We start from the raw sequence: 24,177 nt of genomic DNA on the forward strand, positions 1-24,177 counted from the left end.
AAATTCGATAAGGTTTAATATTATGATCAGTGTTGGGACTTATCTAGATAAATTTTCTAGATAGACTTTTTGTCATCTTTTATCTTATCTAGATAAATAATGCTAAGTTATCGAATTACTTATCTAAGATAAAATGTTTACTTATTTAGATAATTGTCTGTATTCTTGTCAAGATTAGAGTTATTTTTATTCTTGTACGGAGATGAATCCTATAAATCAGAGATCATCGAAATCGGTCCAGCCGTTTTTGAATTATAAATTCTGTAAATAACCTGACTTTCTTTTATACAAATAGATTTTGTATTCATAATCATAATTCGTGTATTATTAATGAGTAATTATTATTTCTTGATATGTCATTTTATTTGTATTTTCATGTCGGGAAAATATTTTTGGTATTTTTAAATTTAATTTCTTATTTTTCCATGGAAGTTCCAGATATAGTAGGTATTTGATTTTAGTATACACACGTAACTCATACGCTGAATAGTTATTACTTCACTCTTGGAACCCGTAAAGTCGTAACTACTTATAAAATAATGAAAATTATCAAATTTATATTATATGGAAAAGAATATTGTTAACTTAAAATATTTTTTTATGTATTCTGTATTCATCCTGATATGTACAAAGCAGTTTTCATATTTTTTTATCATTTTTGTGATTAACTGTCATTAAATATTGTACAATATTTATAAATACTGCTTAATGGTACACTACATTACTACAATAAACATTAAACACCTAGGTACCTATTGATTATAATTATTATAATCAGGGACGTATTTAAGGGGTGGGCCTATGGGGCCCGTGCCCCCCCCCCATTCACCGTATTTTATACTTTATTTATTATTGTAGGCCCTCTTATTTTTCACGCATGGGCACACGGTGTAATGTGAAATACTGGAATATCAATATATCACGATAATATGATAACATCAATTAAACGGATTAGCATTGTATACACCCTGAATACACCTTAACATACACCCTGAAATAATTATAAAACCTGAAGAAGTAGTTGATGCATATGCTAATAAACACCCCAGACGTATTCAGTTATTGTAATTACAAAAATTATATTTAAAAATATGTTTTATTATAAATTTATGTAGTAAAAGTTTATGCTTCTATCAAACACTTGTATTTTGATTATTTGGTTATGAATAATGGCAGTTTTTTGAGATGGAAAAGTATGTATACTTTAGACTTTTTTTTTGTTCCCCCCTCCTCCATATTCCTAAATACGCCCCTGATTATAATTGAGTCTTCATCGATATTATTAGAATATGAAATATTGACCAAAAAATAACATTTTTTAAAAATATCTTTTTTTATCTAGATAAAAATGAAATTATCTTTTATCTTTATCTAGATGAATTAGGACATATTATCTATCATCTTTATCTAGATAAATTTTGCATTATCTATTCTCAACACTGATTATGATACGATACTATTAGTTATATTATGAACATAAAACCAAATGAAAAAAATATATATATATATATATTTTTTTTTCCGTCTTTTTGTCCCCACGTTCAAACGGCCACGTCCAAACGGCCACGTCCAAACGGCTACGTCCATTTGTCCCTATTCACGACAACAAGCCCAATCCAGAATTCACAGCCACGCGTGATTTGATTTCGTTATAAAATGATACACATTAAAAACTTTGAAATGTGTATCTTACATATAATCAATTCCGTAAATACGGATTCAGGAGAGGTGGGGGTTGATTGCCTCTCCATCCCCCTAAATTACGCCCATGTTCAAGTGTCATCATAATTTTTCGATTTCGCATTCATCTATTCTCTTTGATTTTTCGTTAGTGTTGATGACACTGATATTATGCTCGTCGGTTACGACATCGTGACTTCTGTTGACCGTGCATTCACGTATCATGTGTCCGATATGTGCACATGGTTTTTGAAAATATTCATAGTCGTATTTACCGTTCGTCGTTGCCCGCAAAAAAACAACTCCGGTTTTCGCTCTTCGCGTTCTTTGTGCCAACGTTGCGGCTGGTACGTGGGAGTCTTTCCATCGTGCCTTTATGATCGCACACACACGGGATCATTATTTTATTTTATTTTTTTATCGTTTTAAATTTTCTACTACAACTGCATTCAACGATGTGGTCGCGTTGGAATGAAATCCGCCTCCAAGTACAAATACATTGTGAGTATGGTCGATCATGTATTTCATAACGAGTTTAAAGAGCTCGGCCGCCGAAGGCAAAATTTATTTATTACTACTATATGCATTGTTTTGGCCGACAAAAGTCATATTATTATAAATGCATATTGTTTCATCATTATTGAATTATTATTTATTTTTACATCTCGAGCATTTAACGGTTTATTTAATTCACTGTACAGGTTATTGTTAAATTATTATTATTTCAATATTTATTTATTATTAATTTTATTTTCTGGGCCAAACAGTTCTAAATATTATTATTATATTTTAATAAACGTATTCATTAAGTAAGCATATTATTCATTTTTATACAGTCCATTAAATTACTATACTTCAATCAACCTCTCCTGATAATACTATTTTTTTAAGTGGCAAGTCTCGAACAGGCTCTATTAAGGATTTATCGATTGCCATTTTTTATTTAAATCACCATTAATCTTACTAGTTTGACATTAAAATTTAAAAAGTTAGAAAGTGGCGGTCAATGAGGTATAATTTAATCAGCAAGTAATATATTGGTAGAAGGAAAAGTTTTAATTTATACATTAGGGCCTCATGTCTCACTCTGTCAAACGCCTGACTATCACAACTTGACTTTGAAAATTGTTCCAATCTTTTCATTCCGTAAACTGGAGTGCGGGGTATTAGATATTTTATTCAAACGAATCTTCTTATGCCTTGCGCTGTTTCCCATTGGAAACACAAATGTACCATTTCGAAAATTCTTGGTTTCCTGAATTTATTAAACTCGATTTAGATTATGTATTAATTTTAATCATTTACGTATATCCAATATATGCACAGTGGAATTATACAACTATATGATAAGTGTACCGTAACGCGTATCCAACTTATTTTATTTTATTCGGAGAAGCAGTATATTCTTATTCAAAAACACTATACACTTGTAACTGTCAAAACAAAATTGCATAACGCAGAAATAAAAATAAAAAAATAAAGCACTATACCTTACGGTGGTTATGATGTAAATCACGCATTCGGGGACGGTATATTATATAGTTTTCATGTTGACAGAAAAATTCATCACCCGTTATAATATTATGCTTCAGTTACCTATTGTTAATAATCTCGGTTATCACTGTTGTATGCTTCCATAATTGAACTCCATAATATAACCCAGTATTAACCGATATCGAGTTCCCGTGTTTGAAAAATCATATATAATATGGAAATTAGATATCTGCGGGGATAATAGTTTAACATATTCCATTCTCCCCTCCACTTGTAAACAATGGCCCGAAATTCGAAACGGTTTGATTTAAAAATAATTTTTATATAAAATATATTATTAAATATGTATAACCATTTTTAGACATCATTCTGAAATTAAAATATTAATGGTTTGCGTTGCATATATAAAATGGCGAATAATCATTGCATTTAACAATAATTTATAAACGTTTCGCTTTATTTTGAACAATTTAAGTATCTTTTTTAATTAATTTGTTTATTACCTACAGTATTGCTGAAAATTGGTGTACTACAACTGTTGAGTTTATATATTGAAATGTTTGTGTGTGTGTGTGTGTGTGTGTGTGTGTGTGTGTATGTAGACCACGTGAGTTTATATTGTATTTTGAAACAACTATATTTATGATGTGATCAATAAACTCAATAAATTCATGTTTTTTTTTAATTGATTTTCGCATGTACAGATATTGATCAAAAAAAATAAAATTATGTTAAAAAAAAAAAACAATTTGCTTATCTAATATGCTGTGTTTTTTTTTAGTGCAATTGACTCACGTCTTCATTGGAGAAGTCCCTCGTAATTTTTGTCAAAGAAAGCCCAATTAAAAGTTCGAATTAATTTTATTTCCTTCCGACGTAAAAAGTTACGAAGTTCGTGCAATGTTTTCACTTCCAATTACGTTATAGATATTATTACATAAAGTATCAAAGCGTCCGTAGCAGATGAAATCATAAGACGTTAAAACACTGCATGATAATAAGTATATTATTGTTATCGTTAATGATGAAAATAAAAGTTAATATGCAGTTTATTTAAAGAAAAACTATTAGTTTCATTTCTCGATTAAATAAAAAATAACAATTATAACAATATTAATAACTTAATGAATTCTTATTTTTATTTAAAATGACATACACTTTTTTACAAAAAGTCGTCTTGCTATGCGATGAACACCAAACATATGTCGCAGTTATATTGTTAATGAACCTAATTTTGTCAGAAACCAAATACAAAATATTACAATTTAATCTGTATAGTTACAAAATCAAAGTTTTTTGTATTGGGTAATAAAAAGTTAATTTTATATTTTTTAATTTTTTTTTTTTTTTGATCTTGTTATACCTTTTTTATAAATAAAATTAATAATGTCAATTGCATTTAAGTTTATTGAATAAGTTATGCTGTTCCAAATTAAGTCATTTTCATTTATTATCCTTCATGTAATTCTATGAAAAAAAAATTAAAATTATTTTACATTTACAACAATAATCTAACTGTGCAACTCCCATATAGTGTTTAAAATATTTTTTACTGTAATCAAATTCCAACCAGCAAATACTTTATTAGAGTCTATACATATTTTTGACAATTTTAATTAAAAAAAACTTATAAATTAATTGGCTTATAACATATTATTTTATGGAGCAAGTAATGTTGTTAGAAAAAACTACCAATATGTCTTATTAAATTATAATGTATTTAACATTTTAATATACAACACACGAGAAGTGTTAAAACAACAAATACTTGTTTATAAATGTAAAAAAATTACTTTGTAAAATAATGGAATTAAGAACAGGTTCTTGAGCCTGAGGATGTTAAATTTATATTTTTTTTTATCATAATCAATTAAAAAAAAAAAATTAAATAGTTTTAATTAATAAAATTTTTGTTTTTTTCAATTAAAAATATACTTAAAACACCAATCCTAGCAGTTAAACTCTTTAATTTCAATTTATAAGTTTGTTCGTCAATGTTTTTATATATTAATGAAGCTTACATATATTAAAATATTTCTTAATAAAATATTAGACAATTGGAATATTAACTGATTCAAATGCATTTTAAAGAAAAATAACAAATTGAATTCATATAAACTATTTTTTTCTAAAGAACGAAAAACGTATAGATTATAGAATTCTTTTTTTTTATTCTTTTATTTCTTATTTTATCTTCTTATATTTGTTTGTTGCTTGTTCAATGCTTTTAAAATAATTATTAATTTGTACCATTGTTTTTTCTATCCCAGTTCAATTTTTTTTTTTTTTTTTAGTGTATTATTTTATTTCAATTAATTATTAGTTATCATTTGAAATTTTGTTTTAAAACTCATATAAATATGTTTACTTAAATAAAATTATTTTTATTTATTTGATAAAGCTTCAAATACAAAGTTCATTAACCTATGATAAATAGAAAGATAAAAAATAGAAGAAAAAATACCGATTAATTATAATATAGGAATTACAAAGGTGGTGTTAATGATTATATGATGTAATAGCAGTAATGGTGTTTAAAATTAAATTATGTATTTAAAATAAAATAAAATAATTTATTTATTCATAAGAGGACATCAATATTGGTTGGAATTCTAGGCAATTATTTTATTTATTTAAAATCCTTTTGGGTTTCACGCTTTTTATTAAAGTTTTTTTTTTTTTCTAGAACGATCAATGCATGTTGTCTACATAGCTAGGATGTTTTTTTTTTTTTTGATATATTTAGTTTTTTTAATTACACGTTTAAAGGTCTTTTTGTACGTGTTTAAAAAAATATATTACATTATTTGTTATTCCACATTACCTTGTTTATTTTATATATATAATTTTGATTCTATTTCAATAATTATTTACTATTGTTGTATGCATATTACATGAAACGCAACAGATAATGTATAATCTATTTTAGCATATTTTTTAAATAATCAGTAGACAAAAAATCTTCACGAACTTAACATACTCTAATATATGTATATATTATACTATGTGAATCTTCTACAATGTCATCCTTTCATCTAGTCGATCGATATAAAATTGTTTAACCGATTGATCCGACAAAGTTAGTGACAATATCAGGGAGTAGGAGATAGAGAGGGAGAGAGAGTAGTAGTATAGTGAAAATAATTTTCTGATTTCTGATGTGTGAAAAAGCAGAATAACGTGGACCAACACGGGTGTACTACGATAACGATCATCGAAAAAGGACGATGAAAACTGTGAGAAAGTGTTTTAAGTTTTACTGAAACTAATTATACCAGTGTATGCGGACGAGTATAAAGTGTTATAAAATTATCGCACGCGATGCCGTTAAAATAAAGTGTGTATGCCTCCATAACAACGTGTACTTTATAAATGTACTTGTATAAACTTTACCACCGAACCACGGGTTATCATCGCCCACAGTTTTTCAAATAATGTACGTACCGCATAAGAACGCGAGCGCATTACACTGTTGGTTATTGCGATGAGCCCGTAATGTCACTTAAAAAGCTTTCGAGACTCCTCGGAGGCTATAATATTGTTATAAACTGTCTGATATATATAAATACATACGCGAATCCTCCGCGATGAAATTCCGCCATTCCAGTGGACCATCCCTGGTGTCAACGTTAACCCACACACGCCACGAAAATGTCGTATTATGATCTCAACAATTGAAGCAACACAGTAAATTGTATATACATGCATTTTCAATTTGTTTGAACCGAGTCGATTCGCGTGCGCGTTCTGATATATCGTTGCCAAATGGTATTTAGTAGAACAGAGACGATGATATGACGTGGTAATATTTATTTTTTTTTATTCAAATGCAGTACCGATATCGGTTCGAAAACTGAAACATTATTCCTAAGTTCTATTTCAAAAATTTCAAAAATACACAATCTGAGAGTCTAAAAAGTTTTGTGGACCCGATGCAAAATATTCCACATCATACATTTTAAAGGCATCGAAGCATATGAACTGTCTAATATGGAGGGCGTTTGGTAGCACTTACAGCGAAGGCAGGTGGAAAATGTTTGGTAAGAAATGCATGAAAAACAACTAATCATTATCCACCAAAAAAAAAATTAAAAAATAAGAAAAGAAAATCATTGAAGAATGGGTTATAATAATGTAAGCAAGAGCAACAAATACGAATTAAAAATGTAGACAAATAAAATCCTTGGAATGTAAAAGATGATTTATTATTTTCCGATTATCAGGGTGATATCAAGGTAAACTATTATTTTTCATGAAAGATCTATGAGCTCCATGCGAAATAACGTTTTAATGCAAAAAACGTCAGTGAAAAAATATAATCGTCGATAAATCGATAAATTGTACGTATTTTTACTTTAAATGGTTTTCATTCCACTTTTAAAATGCCTTCTCTACAGGCACAAATTATAGTTATTAAATGTTTTAATTTAATTTTTAATTTTGATATTTTGATATAAATATTGATATTATGTGAACAATGGATTTAATATAATACTTCTTAAAGCATTTAAAATTGGCTAGTATTCAACTTAATTACAATATTATTGCAAAATGTAATCCGATATATAAAGTTTTCAATATTATTATTTTTGTTTTTATTGTATAATCTTTAATTATGTAACTAAATCATTGTATATTTTTTAATAAAAAATCTAAGAAAGTGATTTTGCCGGCACAAAATCAATCATTTCACTCTTGATTTCCATTATAATTGTTTCTGGCTAATCGGATGAAAATTGTTAATCCTATTATGCCAGTCCCTTCTTATTCACAGACAATATAAATTATTGTATTGCTTAATTTTTCTAAAACAAATCGATATGTGTAAAAAAAATACGTATAATTTGTATAGATATTATTTTTGACAATACATTTTCTACGTTCAAATGTCAGTACACGTTGCTTACTACACGAAATATCGTGATAACCAAAGAATTTGTAACGAATTCACAGAGCGAAAAAAATACGGAAAATGAAACAATACACTTCAGAGAATCAGCAAATTGATGACCGACATTTATGCCATGTACTCGTAGTATTTAATATATATATATATATATGTATAGTAATATAATATAAACATTTGTTTTTTTAAGAGTCCCTCACATTTAGAAGAAAGTAAACACATGTATATTATATTCTCCTGTTATTCTTTTTTTATACGCTCTTCGTATACAAATATGAAAAATGCCAAAAAATGAAATATCGTCCTTATACACACGACGATGGTGACGACGGCGCTGTCCTAGATTTAAAAACAGGCATAGTAATCAGATTTGTCCACAACGTGCATGTGTCTCCCGTCTTTAGCATACTATAATAGATGAATTGAAATTTTCCTCCATACGATTCATGTAATATGCTTGGTGATTTTATAAGTATGCTTGTTCCCTTTTTTAAAATTATTAATTTTTTCAAACTCTGTTTATGAAAAATTTGTGGTATTATAAAACTATATTTTCCGATAATTTTTTTAATATTTTAAAAAGTACCTCATGACAAAATCAACTTTTATTTTTCAAATATATTTCAAACCGTTTATTACGCATATAAATAGTTCATAATTTTTTCTGGAATTGTTAACGTAACGTTGTCAAAGTTTCTAACCAATATAGTTATAATTATTCAAATTTGTATAAAAATATAATGAAACGGTGAAAGTAATTTCTAATTTATAACTATTTTGAGATGACATGGATACAATTTAAATGCTCATCATGGTGCAATTATTCAAAAAAAAAATAATAATAATAATAATAAATAAAATATCAATATATTTAACACCTTTTTATTTGCAACTTAAAATTTAAATAGTTATAAAAGAACTGCTCCAAATATTGACTATGATACACAAAACTAGAAATTAACTAAATAGTTATATGCTTAAAAAATATGGTGTTCCCGTTTGAAAAATAAATCTTGATATTATTAACCCTTAACCCCCTTAACAGATATACAAGAAATATGTAAATGTGTAAATATAGTCTTATAGTAGACATGCTTTTTCCGTAAATCAAAGTGTGAAAATATGAATGATTTGTGCATATAGAAGGATTGAATAAGGTTAAAAAAGATCCCCCTACCGAACCTGTATGCAAAATAACAATTTATTATTCAATGAATGAATAACTATTATAAATCCGTCGTCGTCGATACACGAACGTATACTCCCAAATGATTTATTACGTTTTTATGAGTATTTAATTTTAGATTTTTTGAGTCGTCACAACATGAGATATCTTCGCAGTTGTTCTCAATTTCTTTTTTATACATATATAATGTTACGTCACAATACCACAATATAGTACCTATCACTGCGATAGTGGTTATTACCATCACATGTCGTCGTTGTCATCCGTTTTTACCAAAAACATGGTGTTTTTTTTTAGTTCTCGTATAGTTTATCGTAGTGTATCTATCCTTGCACAGTTGCACTGCAGGCGCGCGGATGACTGTGTTTATATACATACTACCAGCCGCTCGATCTAAATATTTATCGATGGTCTATCGTTCAATAAAGCCGATGAAATGCGTTCGAAGATAATTTCGTATCCCCGTTGTCGATATACACCTGCAGTTGCAGTGACAGTGGTCGAACTGCAAGCCTCGAAAGAAAAAACGAAAGTGTAACCCACATATTTATTTTTATGTGCAACACTCATATATGGATAATGCAGTATAAGCTTTATACTACGAAGCATAATTTAACATACAAAGTATATTACGCTAGTGTCCCCCTCCTATTGATAATTTAATGCTACCCAGTGGTGGGTGATCGTACTCTTAACATACACGTTCTCATAAAGACCGTAATGACATGAATTGATTTTCCCTCTATTTTCCTCTGATAGACAATTTTGGTGAAGTACCACCCAGTGAAAATTACTTAAATTATGTTCTACTTTGCTACACGAACACGACGTACGATGCCATGTACCATTGGGCATCACACGTCGTTTTGTTCGCAGAAAAAGTACATGTGGATGACGTATCAATTTTGTTTTCTACGCGTCAAACAAACTGATATACACGCGGCGCAGAAGAGAAAATAAAGGTTGTTGGTGTTTTTATTTTTTCGCGTTTAAATTTTTTATTTTTACTTTCTGACGTCGTGAATAAAAACCGTTACCATCCGGACGCGTATGAACGCTTCGTCCTCGGACTACGTTGAATTGCACTATCGCGTGGGTTTTTGTGATATTTTCCCACCGCAGTAACGAGCAGTATTCTATTGGGGGACAAAAAATAAAAAAATAACAATATCTACCGTAATGGAAATAAAAATGATTCTAAAGTATTGTCGTTCAAACGTCTAGTGTACGCGAGACGGCCATGTAATATAATAAGCGCACGTACGAAGGATACCATCGAATTCAAAACATCGTGGTCATAATTCAATCTTAAATAACAATATTAGCTTGAAATCATTGCTATGAATTATATATGAATTTATATGCATTGCTATGAACCCAACAGAATTATGCGTATAATATTGCGGTTCATTATTTATATTATTTATTTGGTCGGATAATACGTGTTGTAATAATCTATTATTTAAACATTTTTATTTTTATTTTTGAATGTGGTTAAAAGTTTAAATTTTAATTTTTTAAAGATTTTTATAACTATCTTTTAACTTTAAAATGTAAGGATTAATTTTTTTATACAAAGGAAAATTTAAAAATAAAAACCTTCATTAAAATATTGCATGTGTCTGTTTGTTTGTGTGTATTTTTGTATGTATATATGTATATATACATATGTATATATGTATATATACATATGTATATATGTTTATGAATGTATAAAAAATGTATACAATAAATGTAATCTCAAAGTTTTTACTTAATTCTTATCCATCCCACTTTACTATATAAAACGTAAACATTTTTTAGATACAAAATCGTATATCTATTTTATATGAAATATGACTGACTTCATTAACGGTAATGTGGCAGTAAATAAAATCTAAACCAATTTTCCCGATACTTCAATGAAAATATAATAATTCACTGTAATTTATTAGATGCAATCAGTTAAAATTATACAAAAATATGCGCATTTTGAATGTGTGTGCGCTGTGCTTTGATAATCTAAAAAAACAATTTTAAAATACTTCAGAATGTACCTAACCGAGAACCAAATTTGGCGACTATTGCCCGATGGTATAATTTAAGTGTGAAACCCATAAAATATATGTTTAGATGATTATTCTACTCTGACGCATTCACAAATATTGTATTATTTATAACCATCTATACAGCCAAATTAATGTGGCGCGTTATCTCTCCTCAACTGTATAATATGGATAACCTTCACTAATTAAGTATAAAATAACAAACAAAAATATAATCGGCAGTAGTCTAGCGATTGCCGTAGGTTCAAAATCCGTACCCAAAGATATTAATTTTTTACTCAATATTTCCATACCTATGCATGCTCACGTCAACCATGAGGAACCATATCAAAACGATCAATATTATTGCGCCTTATTACACATCAAGTAACAAGGATATGGTTTTTACACAATGGCCATTTTTTCTACTTTTAAATGAATACGAAAACCATGGTGTTTTTTTTTTTTTTTTGTTCTATTTTTCAACGAATTTCATCGTCAGTTCAATTTTCATTATAAACTGCTATAGATATTCCTATTATTATTATTATTATTATTATTGTTGTTGAAAGCTGTTATATGAATTATATAAGGATGACCGGCTCAGAATATCCTGTGGAATATATATATATATATATATATATATACATATATATTCTCACGGATAGAATGTTGATTCATCTTAAAATGGAAATTGAAGAACCTATGGTTTATTCAGTAGTACGTGTGACAGTAAACAATCAAATGTGTTCGAACCTAAGTACAAGACGAATAAAGGGGACGTGTGTATCTGGTTTGCAATCAATTTTGCGAAAACCACTATATATTACTATTGAATTATAATAGATACATATATATATATATAAGTATAAATTATTCACATGATACGAAATGCGATTCACCTGCCATAATACAAGCTAAAGCATAACCATGGTTGAAATTACCACCCCAGAGAAGAATTGCCCACTCAGTAATGGATGCGTGGACAATGCAATTCGGAGCTTTTGGTTCGTACAAATGTGTCACGTATTATTGTCGTAGTCAGCCTTTGTTGTACTTGTCTATTTCTATACGGATCGGTTTGATACATTTCAATCAGATCAAGTTGAAATCAAACGAGAATTTAAATAAATTACAAATAATTTATATATTTATTTCTATATATATTATATATCGACACTTAATATTCTATTTTTAAAAAGCCATTTATCGAAAAGGAAAGTTTAAACGAATTTTTCTAAAATAATAATTTTTACATTTTTTTCTATACCTAACTATAATAAAAATTATAATAAGTGAACATAATATAGCAACTGCAACAATCGTGTCTGACGTATAGGTACCCATCACGTGACAATACATACAAGTCTAGATACTGCATATTCTGTCATTATGTTTTTTTTTATATATACTCGTATTTCAAGAATCGTTTATGCGTGTGGTTTATAGTTGGTACATGGTATAATTTTAGTGACAAGACACCGATTAAATCAATAAATATTTGATTACGACCGAGCAGTTATAGACGAGATTATTATAGTAGTAAAACAGTTAGGGCATTCGAGGATCCGTGATGAAACTGTAAAAGTATTTCGGGAGATCAATAGTAAAGTTAAACCATAGTAATTCTATCGCCCTCGACAAGCTATTTTGATGAAAAACTTCGATTTTACTCTAAAAACCGCTTTATTATATTTACATAATTTTGTATTCGTTTTTAATAAGTAAAAACAAAAAAAAAAAAAACCTTAATAACAACATTTCTCCGCGTAATCATACGCAAAAAAATTTCAGTCTTAACGTATCATGAATTATAATCGTTTATAGCTAATGAGTTAAATTATGTAATATACTAAAACTATTGACAAAGAGTATATTTTATATTGTTTACTTTGAAATGTTTTGCTTTTTATACGTACTATTAAATAATATATAGTTTTCAGACTATAACAAAATAATTTTTTAGATTATTCAAATGTTTTCATTAATGTATACTTAAACTGTCTAAGAGCGTTTTGAGCTATATATGTGTTATTTCACAAACCATGCTACATTATTAATATAATCCAACTACAATTAATTTTCTAATAAAGAAATAATTAGTTTCTATAATACAATAGCATAGGTAAAATTCATTTTCAACCTTGAAATACTTTGTTTTTTAATAATTGCACAAGAAACTCAATATTTGTGGTGACGCTTACTGTTTTCATGCCTTGGAAGCTTTTAGCTATCCTTTTATACTATTAACCTTCAATGACTCACATAATCCACTAAACCTATATGGCCACGACGCTGTGTACATATTTAGATGGGTCCATAAGACCATTATCCATCTACCTTCAATAATGTTTGAAGTAAAATAGTTGCTTAGTAAATTTCCTTCATAAATATCGTTTATTTTGTCTACCATAATTACATATAACCGCGGTGGAATTTTCATTTTCATTTGTTTACGAACACAATATTATTGCTTATATATCTTAGTCAATTGAATGACTTATGATTATAATCAATATCACATACTTCTATACTGTCTGTATTCATATTTATTTTTATATGTTATCGATTTATGTTATTATAAATATATTATATATATAAGTAATCAATATATTACATTCCATACATAATTTTTCAGTAATCGCAAAAATGTATTTTTATTATTATTATTATTATTTTTTTTTTTCAAAAGCATATCACTTGGGTGCGATTAAAAGAAAAGCGCGTCTACTTTTTGACAAGCCACGAAATTTATTGTGCGACCCTTTTGTTATAACTGCTATTGTTTTTTACATATATATATACAGACATAATTATACAACTCTATATATATATATATATATACGTTGCATGTATAATATACCATATCTGAGGTTCCATTTGTCGAATAGAAAATGAAATTGAATGGTTTCCGAGGGATCTACGCATTCGAACACGACGACGACGACACTCTTCTCTATCGCATTCGAGTGATACTGACAAACCCTTTTTCACAACCTGCCCAAAACGTCCGGGGGGACTTATCATTTAGGATTATTTCGACGTCCTGAATAAACCTATAATCAAACGCAATGGTGTATCACATCTAACATAGACACACGTGGGCAAAAACAAATATAGCGCATAGAATTATACTACATTAATTCGTTATGGAAAACGCATAATGATCGGTAGAGGTAAATTTAATAACTTACCTTCTCCATCGGTGTGCGGAAAACCACTTTAACACTTCTGCAAGAAAACGTGCTTGTCTTATCAAACATGCTGAAAATATTAATTTTATTATAAATTTTAGTTTGGATTTGATCACTAAAATTTTATGTATTGAAGATATAAAATTATGCAAAAATCGTAACAAATACATATTTTACAATATAATTTCATTACACCTCCCCAGAACTTGGTTACCTCATGATTTAGTTTCATGTTGTTGTATCACTTAGTATAATACATAATTGTCCTAACAATGAATTAAATAATTATTGTTTTTCTCTAGTTAAATTAGTACTCGGTAGCGAAACGGCGAAATGTGTCAAGCTTGTTAACACGTTTTGAAACGATGCAATAATGATGTTTTTATTTTTATTAATGCAGGTCATTGGATGTTTGGTGAGATATTCTGTCATATCGTGCCATACGCCCAGGGTACAAGCGTATACACGTCCACGTTGACGCTGACGTCTATTGCCATCGACCGGTTCTTCGTCATCATCTACCCGTTTCAACCTCGGATGACCATATGGACCACGGCGCAAATAATCGCTACCATATGGATATTCTCGCTGGTAGCTACACTTCCGTATGGTATTTACATGGCCAACAAGGAGATGTATGGCAAAGATTTTTGCGAGGAAACGTGGCCGCAAGAGACGTTCAGAAAGGTTAGTGGTCTTGAACAAAACATCATTGGTTTACCATTATTATTATGAAGGCGCCTATATCTATTATTAATCCTGATCCGTGTGTGTATAAGTATATGCCAAACAAAAGAAATCCACCACGTTTGCCAGGAATAATAATTCCTGTTTAAAAAACTTGTGTGTACACTCATTTCGATTTATATATAAACATGGTTCTACTGTAAATGTTTTAAAACAATGCTATTTGATTTATCGTTCGGCATGGTTGTTTGTGACAAGCTTTTGGCTTGCACTTTATCAGTAAGAGAGAAACATTTGGCTCAGAAAATAAATGTCATTTTTTTTTCCGTTGAACTTGCAATTTATGTAAACTGCAGATTTTCAATATTGTTTGTCATCAACAAACCTTCTTTCATATTTATATGTTTCAACTGTTGATAAAATACAAAAAGTAAAGGTTCTATTAATTTCTTAATAATTTATTTTCGATATTTATATCAGAACAATTTATCACTATTCAGTCAGATATTGAAAATATCTATAAGATATTGAATTATCGTAAGAATGAATTGAAATCTAACAGTTCAGCTTCATTTATAATGAATATTATTATAAATCAAAAACTGTAGATTTAGAAAATAATATCTTTTCTCATACATTGTATTATTTACCACTGTAAACCTCAGCCATTAACACACTTTTCGTGATAGCATTCGGCCTTCAGTTAATAATTATTAAGTTTCACAGCTTATTTTATATCAAATTTATGACGGCTTTTAGAGTATAATATGTATTACTAGATTCTCTATAAACAGCGGTTTTATTTTTTTATTTGTCGCGTTATCAATTAATCTACTCGAGTTAAAAGGATGAATATTTTTATTTGCACAAATAAACGATAAAATTAAAATATAAACGATTTTTTTTAGTTGTAAAGTGTATATATTACACAGACAATAGCTACTTTATCGCCGAGTATAAAAATTTAACTGGCACCTAACGTCTACCTACATAAAAATAAAGGTATAATTATTTATAACCTAATGGAAATGCGTTACCCTGGTTAGGCAAAATTCAACGTTTCGATTAATTTGAAAACCAAACCTTAACATAGACGATTTATCACGAAAATAACCAATAATATGTTTTGGAACAATATACTTGACGCACAAAATAAATAAATAAACACTATGTACAAATATATAATATACGTCTATTTACTATTGTACACTTGCACACTTTGATAAAAGCTTAAATCGGAAATCAAAAACGATTGACGTAGTGATTTGAAAAGAGTACAGCATTATTTACTCGCTGTCACGTATAAGTGTTATACTTCAAAAAAATATAAAATGCATAAATACAATTGTAAAAGAATACTGAAAGTCGCGTGTCGAGAAAAATACCAATATAATACGTCTAATTTAGTTTTGAACGAGTGATAAAGTATATTTATGCTCATACGTAGATACCTATCGATAACTTATGTTATCATCGCAGTGATAGGGGTGAATCTAGGGGGGGTTCAGGTGATCAAATGACCCACAGTTAATATTTTTTGGCAAAATTGGCCTCTTGGAAATTGTTTTCTCTTTTTAGACCTTGATTTGAACTCTTAGACAGTTGGCCCATCGGAGTTATTAGAAAAATAAACAATTCATAATTTATATTTTAAATTATAACGTTTTTGTAAAAAGTTTAGTAAATCATATTTTATTCCGTACGTTTATAGTGCTGATAAAATTAGATCATATTTATTGATCGTAAATAAGTCATTATCGGTGGTATCACTAATTCTAAAATGTAATATAAATATACTTACACACTTTTATGAGCATATTGTGTTTTTTTTTTTTTTACAAGGTATTCATTTCTAATTCAGTATCTACTCTAATAAATGGCCTCTTGAAATGGCTTGACCCACAGTTCCCCGACTCTGGATCCGCCCCTGTGGCAGTAGTAGTTTATAAATACGTTTCGTATGCTATCTCAAAGAGATGACCTAAGAAATATAAAAATTGGATTGATTGTTGCAGGAACAGGTATATTTATTTATACACGAAAATAATATTATAACATATTCTTCTTCTTCTTCTTCTCCTTCACCTTCTCCTTTCTTCCAACTTTTTGAGACGAGTCACCCTTATCTTAAGACTCCACTCGTCTCGATTTTATAAATCAGTATAATAACGTTTTAATAATATAATAATTATAATAATATTGTATTTGAAAAACGATCCATTGGTAAGATCATATTAAATATTCCATATTCATTGCATATTAAGTGTGTATAAATAAATATATATTTATCAAGATATTCGATAATGGATATAAACTATAACTATATAGTAATATACCAAATATGAATAATAATATTATATTGTAAAATGATTTTAAATATTTAAACTCAAAGTAATAACTGTATTAGAAGATAAACAAACAAGAAGTCATATGTATGATTAAGCAAATTCAAACTTTTTTACAGACTTATTTTTGTTTAAAGTGCTTAAATAATGCGTAAATAAAAAATAAAAAATCGAAAAATTACCTTTTTAAAATACTTCCTATGTTCAGTTTTTACTTAAAAAAGTGCCTTTTTTTAACATTTAGAATATATTCATATACATATACAGAACATGTAAAGCTTTTACTCTGAATATGAAGTTCACGCATATAATTAAGTGTTGAGCATTTGGAAAATAATACTAAATAAAGAAAAAATTATTTTACGAATAAATAAATAAACGACCAAGTATACATAATACTGTATACTGTGCTATACTTTATACTGTGTAACCAGTATACATCGTGTTTATGTGTAAAACATAACACGAACCTATGTTCGTTAAAGTGGGAGGAGGTAGGGGTGTCGTAGGTGCGAAAATCTCGATAGAAAAATATGCAATGATAGGACTTTTGAAAATCCATAGATCTATGCGCTAGATATTGACGCGCAATTACTGGGCCATCACCGGTTCCATTTTCACTCGTAATTATTACACTTATTTAGATTGTAGTTATCCACGTTGTATGGTTAAAGAGAGATAACTCATCGTGTCAAACGTAGGTAAAAATATATTTTTTCGTAAATAAGACTATTTTACATTTTGCTACAATGAGAGACCGAAATATATGAGTACACGATTTAAATCAAACTCTGAACAATATGATATCAGCACTTAAGCGATTTGTATCGCTATTATATTACAACGATACAGCAACCGCGTAAGTAATAGGGCGGGTCCGCCATACGTGGCCATCGTTGATGAATAAAAGACGAAAGTTTCACGAACAATTTATGTATTTCACTTGAGGTCCAGACGATAGTCAGCAACGACGGTACGCGAAAAACTTTTCCCCGATGTTTATTCTTACGGAAAAACTAAAAAAAGTAGGAAAAATCCAAGTAAATAAGGAAAGAAAAAAAGAGTACGCTTTCGTAAGCGTATACTTGTCTAAATGCTGATAGTAAAAATGAAAAACACGAACGAAAATGACGAGATGAAATATTCGTCTGACAAAAAGTGTGTGGTTGTGTTTATATGTAATGTCATACTTTATACGATGTCATCAATATTACTTTTATTGGCGTCCGCAACTTGAAATCTATTAAGTTAGAGAAAAATATATTTTTTTTATTCAAAACTTGAAAACCGTTGTCGTTCACTATACGTACACACTACTCGTATATCGTATTTACGTGATTCGAGCACAATAAATATTGTGTCTATAAGTACCCACGCTAAGTTACACCAATTAAATTCAATTATCTCAGTTTTCTTCTTGAACATGCATATATAACATACAGCAGTACGTCGTCGGAGATCAAAATATTTATCTATATTGTACTATACCGACATGGTCCCTCTGTATATATATATATACAACATTTTTTTTAACTATTTTTATAGTATACTTTTATATGCATATAAAAAAAAAAAAACCTATCTATTCACATAATATAGTGTGCACGCATTTATACTGTTCATATATATATACTCCTTCAACCATTTGATTTACAACTGTGGCATATGTGTACCCTCGAAACTTGAACGTTTTAGAAGCAGAATTTCAGGAGTTTGAAGTAGTTTATAATAGTTGCGTTAAAACAATGCCGCTTGGTGCATCGAAAATAATTTCAAGATAAACGTTGTTCTTCATCATGTTTGTCAAAGAGTTATTAATATTGTGTAATGTGTCTGTATATATGCTGATGAGTTATATTCTATATTATTGTAAAAATTACGTTACGTATATTAATTAAAATGTCTGTAATCAATGTACTTAGGTGTACACGCGTAGCTTTACCGTATCCATACACAATTCGATACGTTTTTCTATTGTATGCAAATTTTACTATATATATATTATATATTTTATGTTGTTATTATATGTATTATTTGTACTATTATAAGTTAGTAAAAAGTTTTTTTTAGTATAAAAAAAAGTATTAAAGTATTATGTATTTAACGTGTGTCCAATGAGTTTATACCGATTTCAATACCAACAATGCAACTGACATAATAATAATATTATCGTGCACGAAGTGACAATCGAAACAGTGAAACAGTATTTTATTGGGACTGTACTTTCGACTGAGTTAAAAAATAAAATACGATCGATGATACGTAAAAATGTATAATTACATTATTGTGGAGGGACATGATAATTATTCAGTAATTACATTTTTTCCCATTTTCTTGTATTTATTGGAAAAAGATCGAAATAAACTGAATGTATACGATTACAATACTGATGCCTGATAAAAACTGATGAACGTTAATCCATTTTAGAAAGAATTTATCCGTAATTTTTTCACGAAATCCCGTTTTCACCCGGCAGGCCTGAATATATTTACAGATTTATTTTCTATACACAATATTTACATGTATATTACCCAATTTAAAGTTCGTAGTTTTGTCAATTTTTAATTTTACATTTTTACTCACACCAAGATCGTACAGAGCGAAATAATTGTAGTGCTCATAGTGGAACGGAAGAAATAATCAACATATGTTATATTGTCATATACGCGATTTTTGTAAAGTTGTAACATGTTTGCCCGTCCGAGTATTCATCCATTAATATCAATTCTCTTTTTGCACGGCAAACAAGTCCTGAAAATAAATACTACTTCGTACGTTATAGATAGTGAACAATTAGTATTGAGCTTAATTGTGTATGCATTTGCGAATGTATATCGTATTTTACGACAAATATTAAGTAATTTCATTAAACTTGAACTCATTCCGAACAATAAATTGTTATTGCCATATCAACAATGTAATTTAAATAAAACGCGCCATGTAGCGCAAATTACTCTTAATTGCATGTACCTATACACAAATAAACGTTTATTCAAATTTTACGGGAAATCGATAGAAATTTTATAAGCATATGAAGTCTTACATACTTATCCGATTTCTTCGAAGGGAGTTGAACATAGTTATTTTTTTTTTTTTTGAGATATTGATTCGAGGAAAAAAACTAAGAATATTTTCTATCTATCAATCAAATAATGGATATATTTATTAATTTACGAGAATATAATAATAACAACTGATTCGTCTGTTTTGAAATATAGAAAAAGTATAATATTACTCGTAAATCAAACTTTATGAAGGGTTAAAAATGGTTTATTTTTCAAAGTGTTCAATAGAAATGAATAAAAAGAAAATAACCACAACATTTCACGTAATGTTAATGTTCTTCATGGATTACATTTTCAACGAAAAAAAAACGACATTCGAACTATTATTATCTCATGGTGAATTAAATCAGCACGCGGCTTTAATAGCTATTGTATTATATATCCACGAGATTTATCGTAAAGGTTGACCGGCAGTTGAGTATGTTTCGAATAGTAAAAGGTAAAAAACAGCTATATAAGTTGCAAACGTAATGCATGTAATATACTCGTATTGTGTAATATGTATAAATCAAGTACCAAAGAAATTACGTATTTATTATAAATTATACATTCGGTAAATAAACTGATAAAATCATGGCTTGATCATTTATACAATATACGTAGGTGATAATAAATAAACTAAGCCTGTAAAATATCTGAAAAATAACAGAATCATTTTTTTCATAAGATAATTAGATTATTGCAGTAGTATGTTAATTATTATTATTATGATCATCACGATTTTTTGGGGCGGCAATAACGTGAGACGCCTAAATTTCCTTCTACGACCTTAAATATTATATATTCTTCTCTTTCAACTGGAGCAATGTGTGCACTTTTACTAAGTTGAAAGTTTTTATATTATGTTCTGAGAGATCCGAGTAAATAAATGTTAACTTTATACTGGATCATTTCGTATTCCAAACAGATGATGATCTCACCGTCACTTGATGTATTAACCAAATAGACTAGTCAATATGGGTTTAAGAAATGAAAAAGTTACTGCGAAGTGGCACTTGCAAGACCATATCACTTATTTACCAGAAGCGAATAATAACTGGTCACGTTTTATGAGAGAAAAAACATTATAATAACACTTTCAATTTTTCATTTCTCGAAATGGTTTCAAAGTCTTCAAAATGTTAATTGTTTACGAGAAAACTTCAAGAACGTAATCTATTTTATTGCAAATTCTCTAAAAATACTTAGATTTAATTCATGTGATATCTCGCAATAACTTACACACATATTTTAAAGTGATAACTTAAACAATTAATACATTTTTGAATTATATTAAGCGTTTAGGCTGCATACTATGAAGATTATTCTTGAACACGTTATTTTTTATAATTAAAACATACTGACTTTGATTCTTTTCACGTAGAATAATATCATCCAATTCACAGGGTCTAATATTCTTTCGTGTGTTCAAATTTTGTACGTGCGGATTTCCCGTGCGGATCAAACCCAATGGTTGAGCTCGTTGACTTAACTTGCTAGAATGTACCTGTACAGTACTTATCACTTAACACAGAATCAGCATTATGAATTTTGATACCATATTGCAAACATATCAGAGAAATTCATATGACTAGGGAACGGATTTATATGTAATAAAAATACAGAAATATGTACATATATATGTAAGTATAATATATAAAATATGTGCTAAAAACATCCAAATATGTGGGGAAAAAAAATTTAAAAAAAAAGTGATTATTATTATTAAATTATCAAAAAGATTTGTTGCATTGTATTATTACAATATCTTGTAAATTATCAAATGTTAAATGTCGCCTATTAGGTATCAAAATATTTTTAAAACTGCTAAATTATCGTTTCACATCAACCGATGTATTAAAAGCATATTTCAAGTGCATACTATCAGAAGGCGATAATTCCAAATTTTTAAAAGATTGTCTGCCATTCATTATGTCATTGATTGTTTTAAAATCAATATTGCCTGGAATTTTTTTCTGTAACAGCATGAATTTTCTTTTTTACGACATCTATTGGTCTGCTCACGAGTTTTAATCGCTGATTCAACAATTTGCATACTATCATTTGGGGACATATTTTTTATTAATAATTTTGTTAAATTATTTTTAATTAAAATTAAATTATTTTCAATGTTTCATTTTGCATAATATTTTGAGCTTTTCCAATAGCGATAAAAGTTTTTGGATCTAATTTTGAAATAATTTCTTGTATTTTCGTACGAAGAAGACGTATGAATGATGAAATGATAAAAATATGTTTAAAAATATTTAAAAATTAGTGAAATATGTAAAAATATGTAATTATACCAAAATATGTAAAAATATGTAAAATAAAAGTATCATAATTTTAATAGGAATGTTTTAAATCATAAACGTTTCTTATCGAATCTTAAATATCTCGTTTTAATAAAAATATGCATTTACATATAAATCCGTTCCCTACATATGACGTATAGACTAAAAAATAATTAGATACATTGTATCTAATTTATTATTTGGTTATCGGATGAATTTCCATCTAATTTTTAATTTATTATAAATCATGTAGATCCCTAGGCTAATCCATACAATCAAATGAAAATCTTGAAACTGGAACCCAACAATTCCAATAGAGACAAACAGAGGAAAATTTTTGCAAACTAATGTACGTGTCTATTTTATAACAGTAAAAGCGAAAACTCTAAACACAATAATTTTAACAGTATAATATTATTAAAGCTAATATAATGTTCATATATTCATTCTACGAATCGCATCCTTAAGAATATAAATTAGAACTACTTCCACCATTGTTAAAATGATAAATTTTATAATAATATAGTTGATAGTATAAACTTAAGTAGTAAGCCTAAGTCTAATTAATTAAATTCATTTTATCTACTTAAAAATGTATTTATTTTTTTTATACGTTCTATAATTAAAAAATTACCGTTAATGTAACTTATTAGTTACTTTAAGAGGATACAAATATTTATATAATCATTTTTCTAAAGTATTTTTTTTTTTTTTTTTGAGAATAATAATTTCTCTCCGCACGGCGTTTCATTATCACTCTTAATTAGAATAGTTTCAACAATAGAATGATTACATTTTCGGTATTACACAAACTCAGAATCTTATGCTAATCAAAACAATATATTATACATTATAAAATCCAAAGTAACCAACGTAGCGAAAATTCTCAACGTGACATCCTAAAAATAGTACAGTTTACGAAAAACATACCGCAAAACATCATGTAGTGTTTTTAACTTAATTTAATAAAATAAAACATTAATTTCGTACGCTGCGTATGGCGCATATTATAAAATATATACATATATTTTCAAAAATATCTGAAGGGTTAAGGGGAAATACGATAATAGTCAATATTCGTAAGCTGTTCACTATTGCAGTTTTAAAAATTCAGAACTCTAACCTAACCTAACATTCGCGATCATGGGTATATTTAAACTTGTATTATACCACTGACCGTGATCCTTTTCCCCCAACTCGATTCACATGCTGATTCTTTGGGAATCAATTGACAAGATGAAATAGTTATCAATATTTTTCTTTTTTTGACTATTATCGTTTTTCTCCGTATCCCATCGTCTGTCTTCCATGTATTATTATTAT

General features: G+C 28.3%; 1 protein-coding gene across 3 annotated transcripts in view; it reads left to right on the plus strand.

Moving 5' to 3' along the window:
• Positions 1–24,177, plus strand: part of LOC112680308 (neuropeptide Y receptor type 2-like) — a 217,761-nt gene that overhangs the window by 84,279 nt on the left and 109,305 nt on the right. For all 3 annotated transcript variants that reach the window (XM_025550380.1, XM_025550371.1, XM_025550363.1), the window contains one exon: positions 14,885–15,171. In XM_025550380.1, the coding sequence (XP_025406165.1) occupies positions 14,885–15,171 (287 nt within the window). The remainder of the gene's footprint in view (positions 1–14,884; positions 15,172–24,177) is intronic.

This window comes from Sipha flava, unplaced genomic scaffold, assembly GCF_003268045.1.
Source record: "Sipha flava isolate LNK unplaced genomic scaffold, YSA_version1 101_pilon_pilon, whole genome shotgun sequence".
NCBI lineage: Eukaryota > Metazoa > Arthropoda > Insecta > Hemiptera > Aphididae > Sipha > Sipha flava.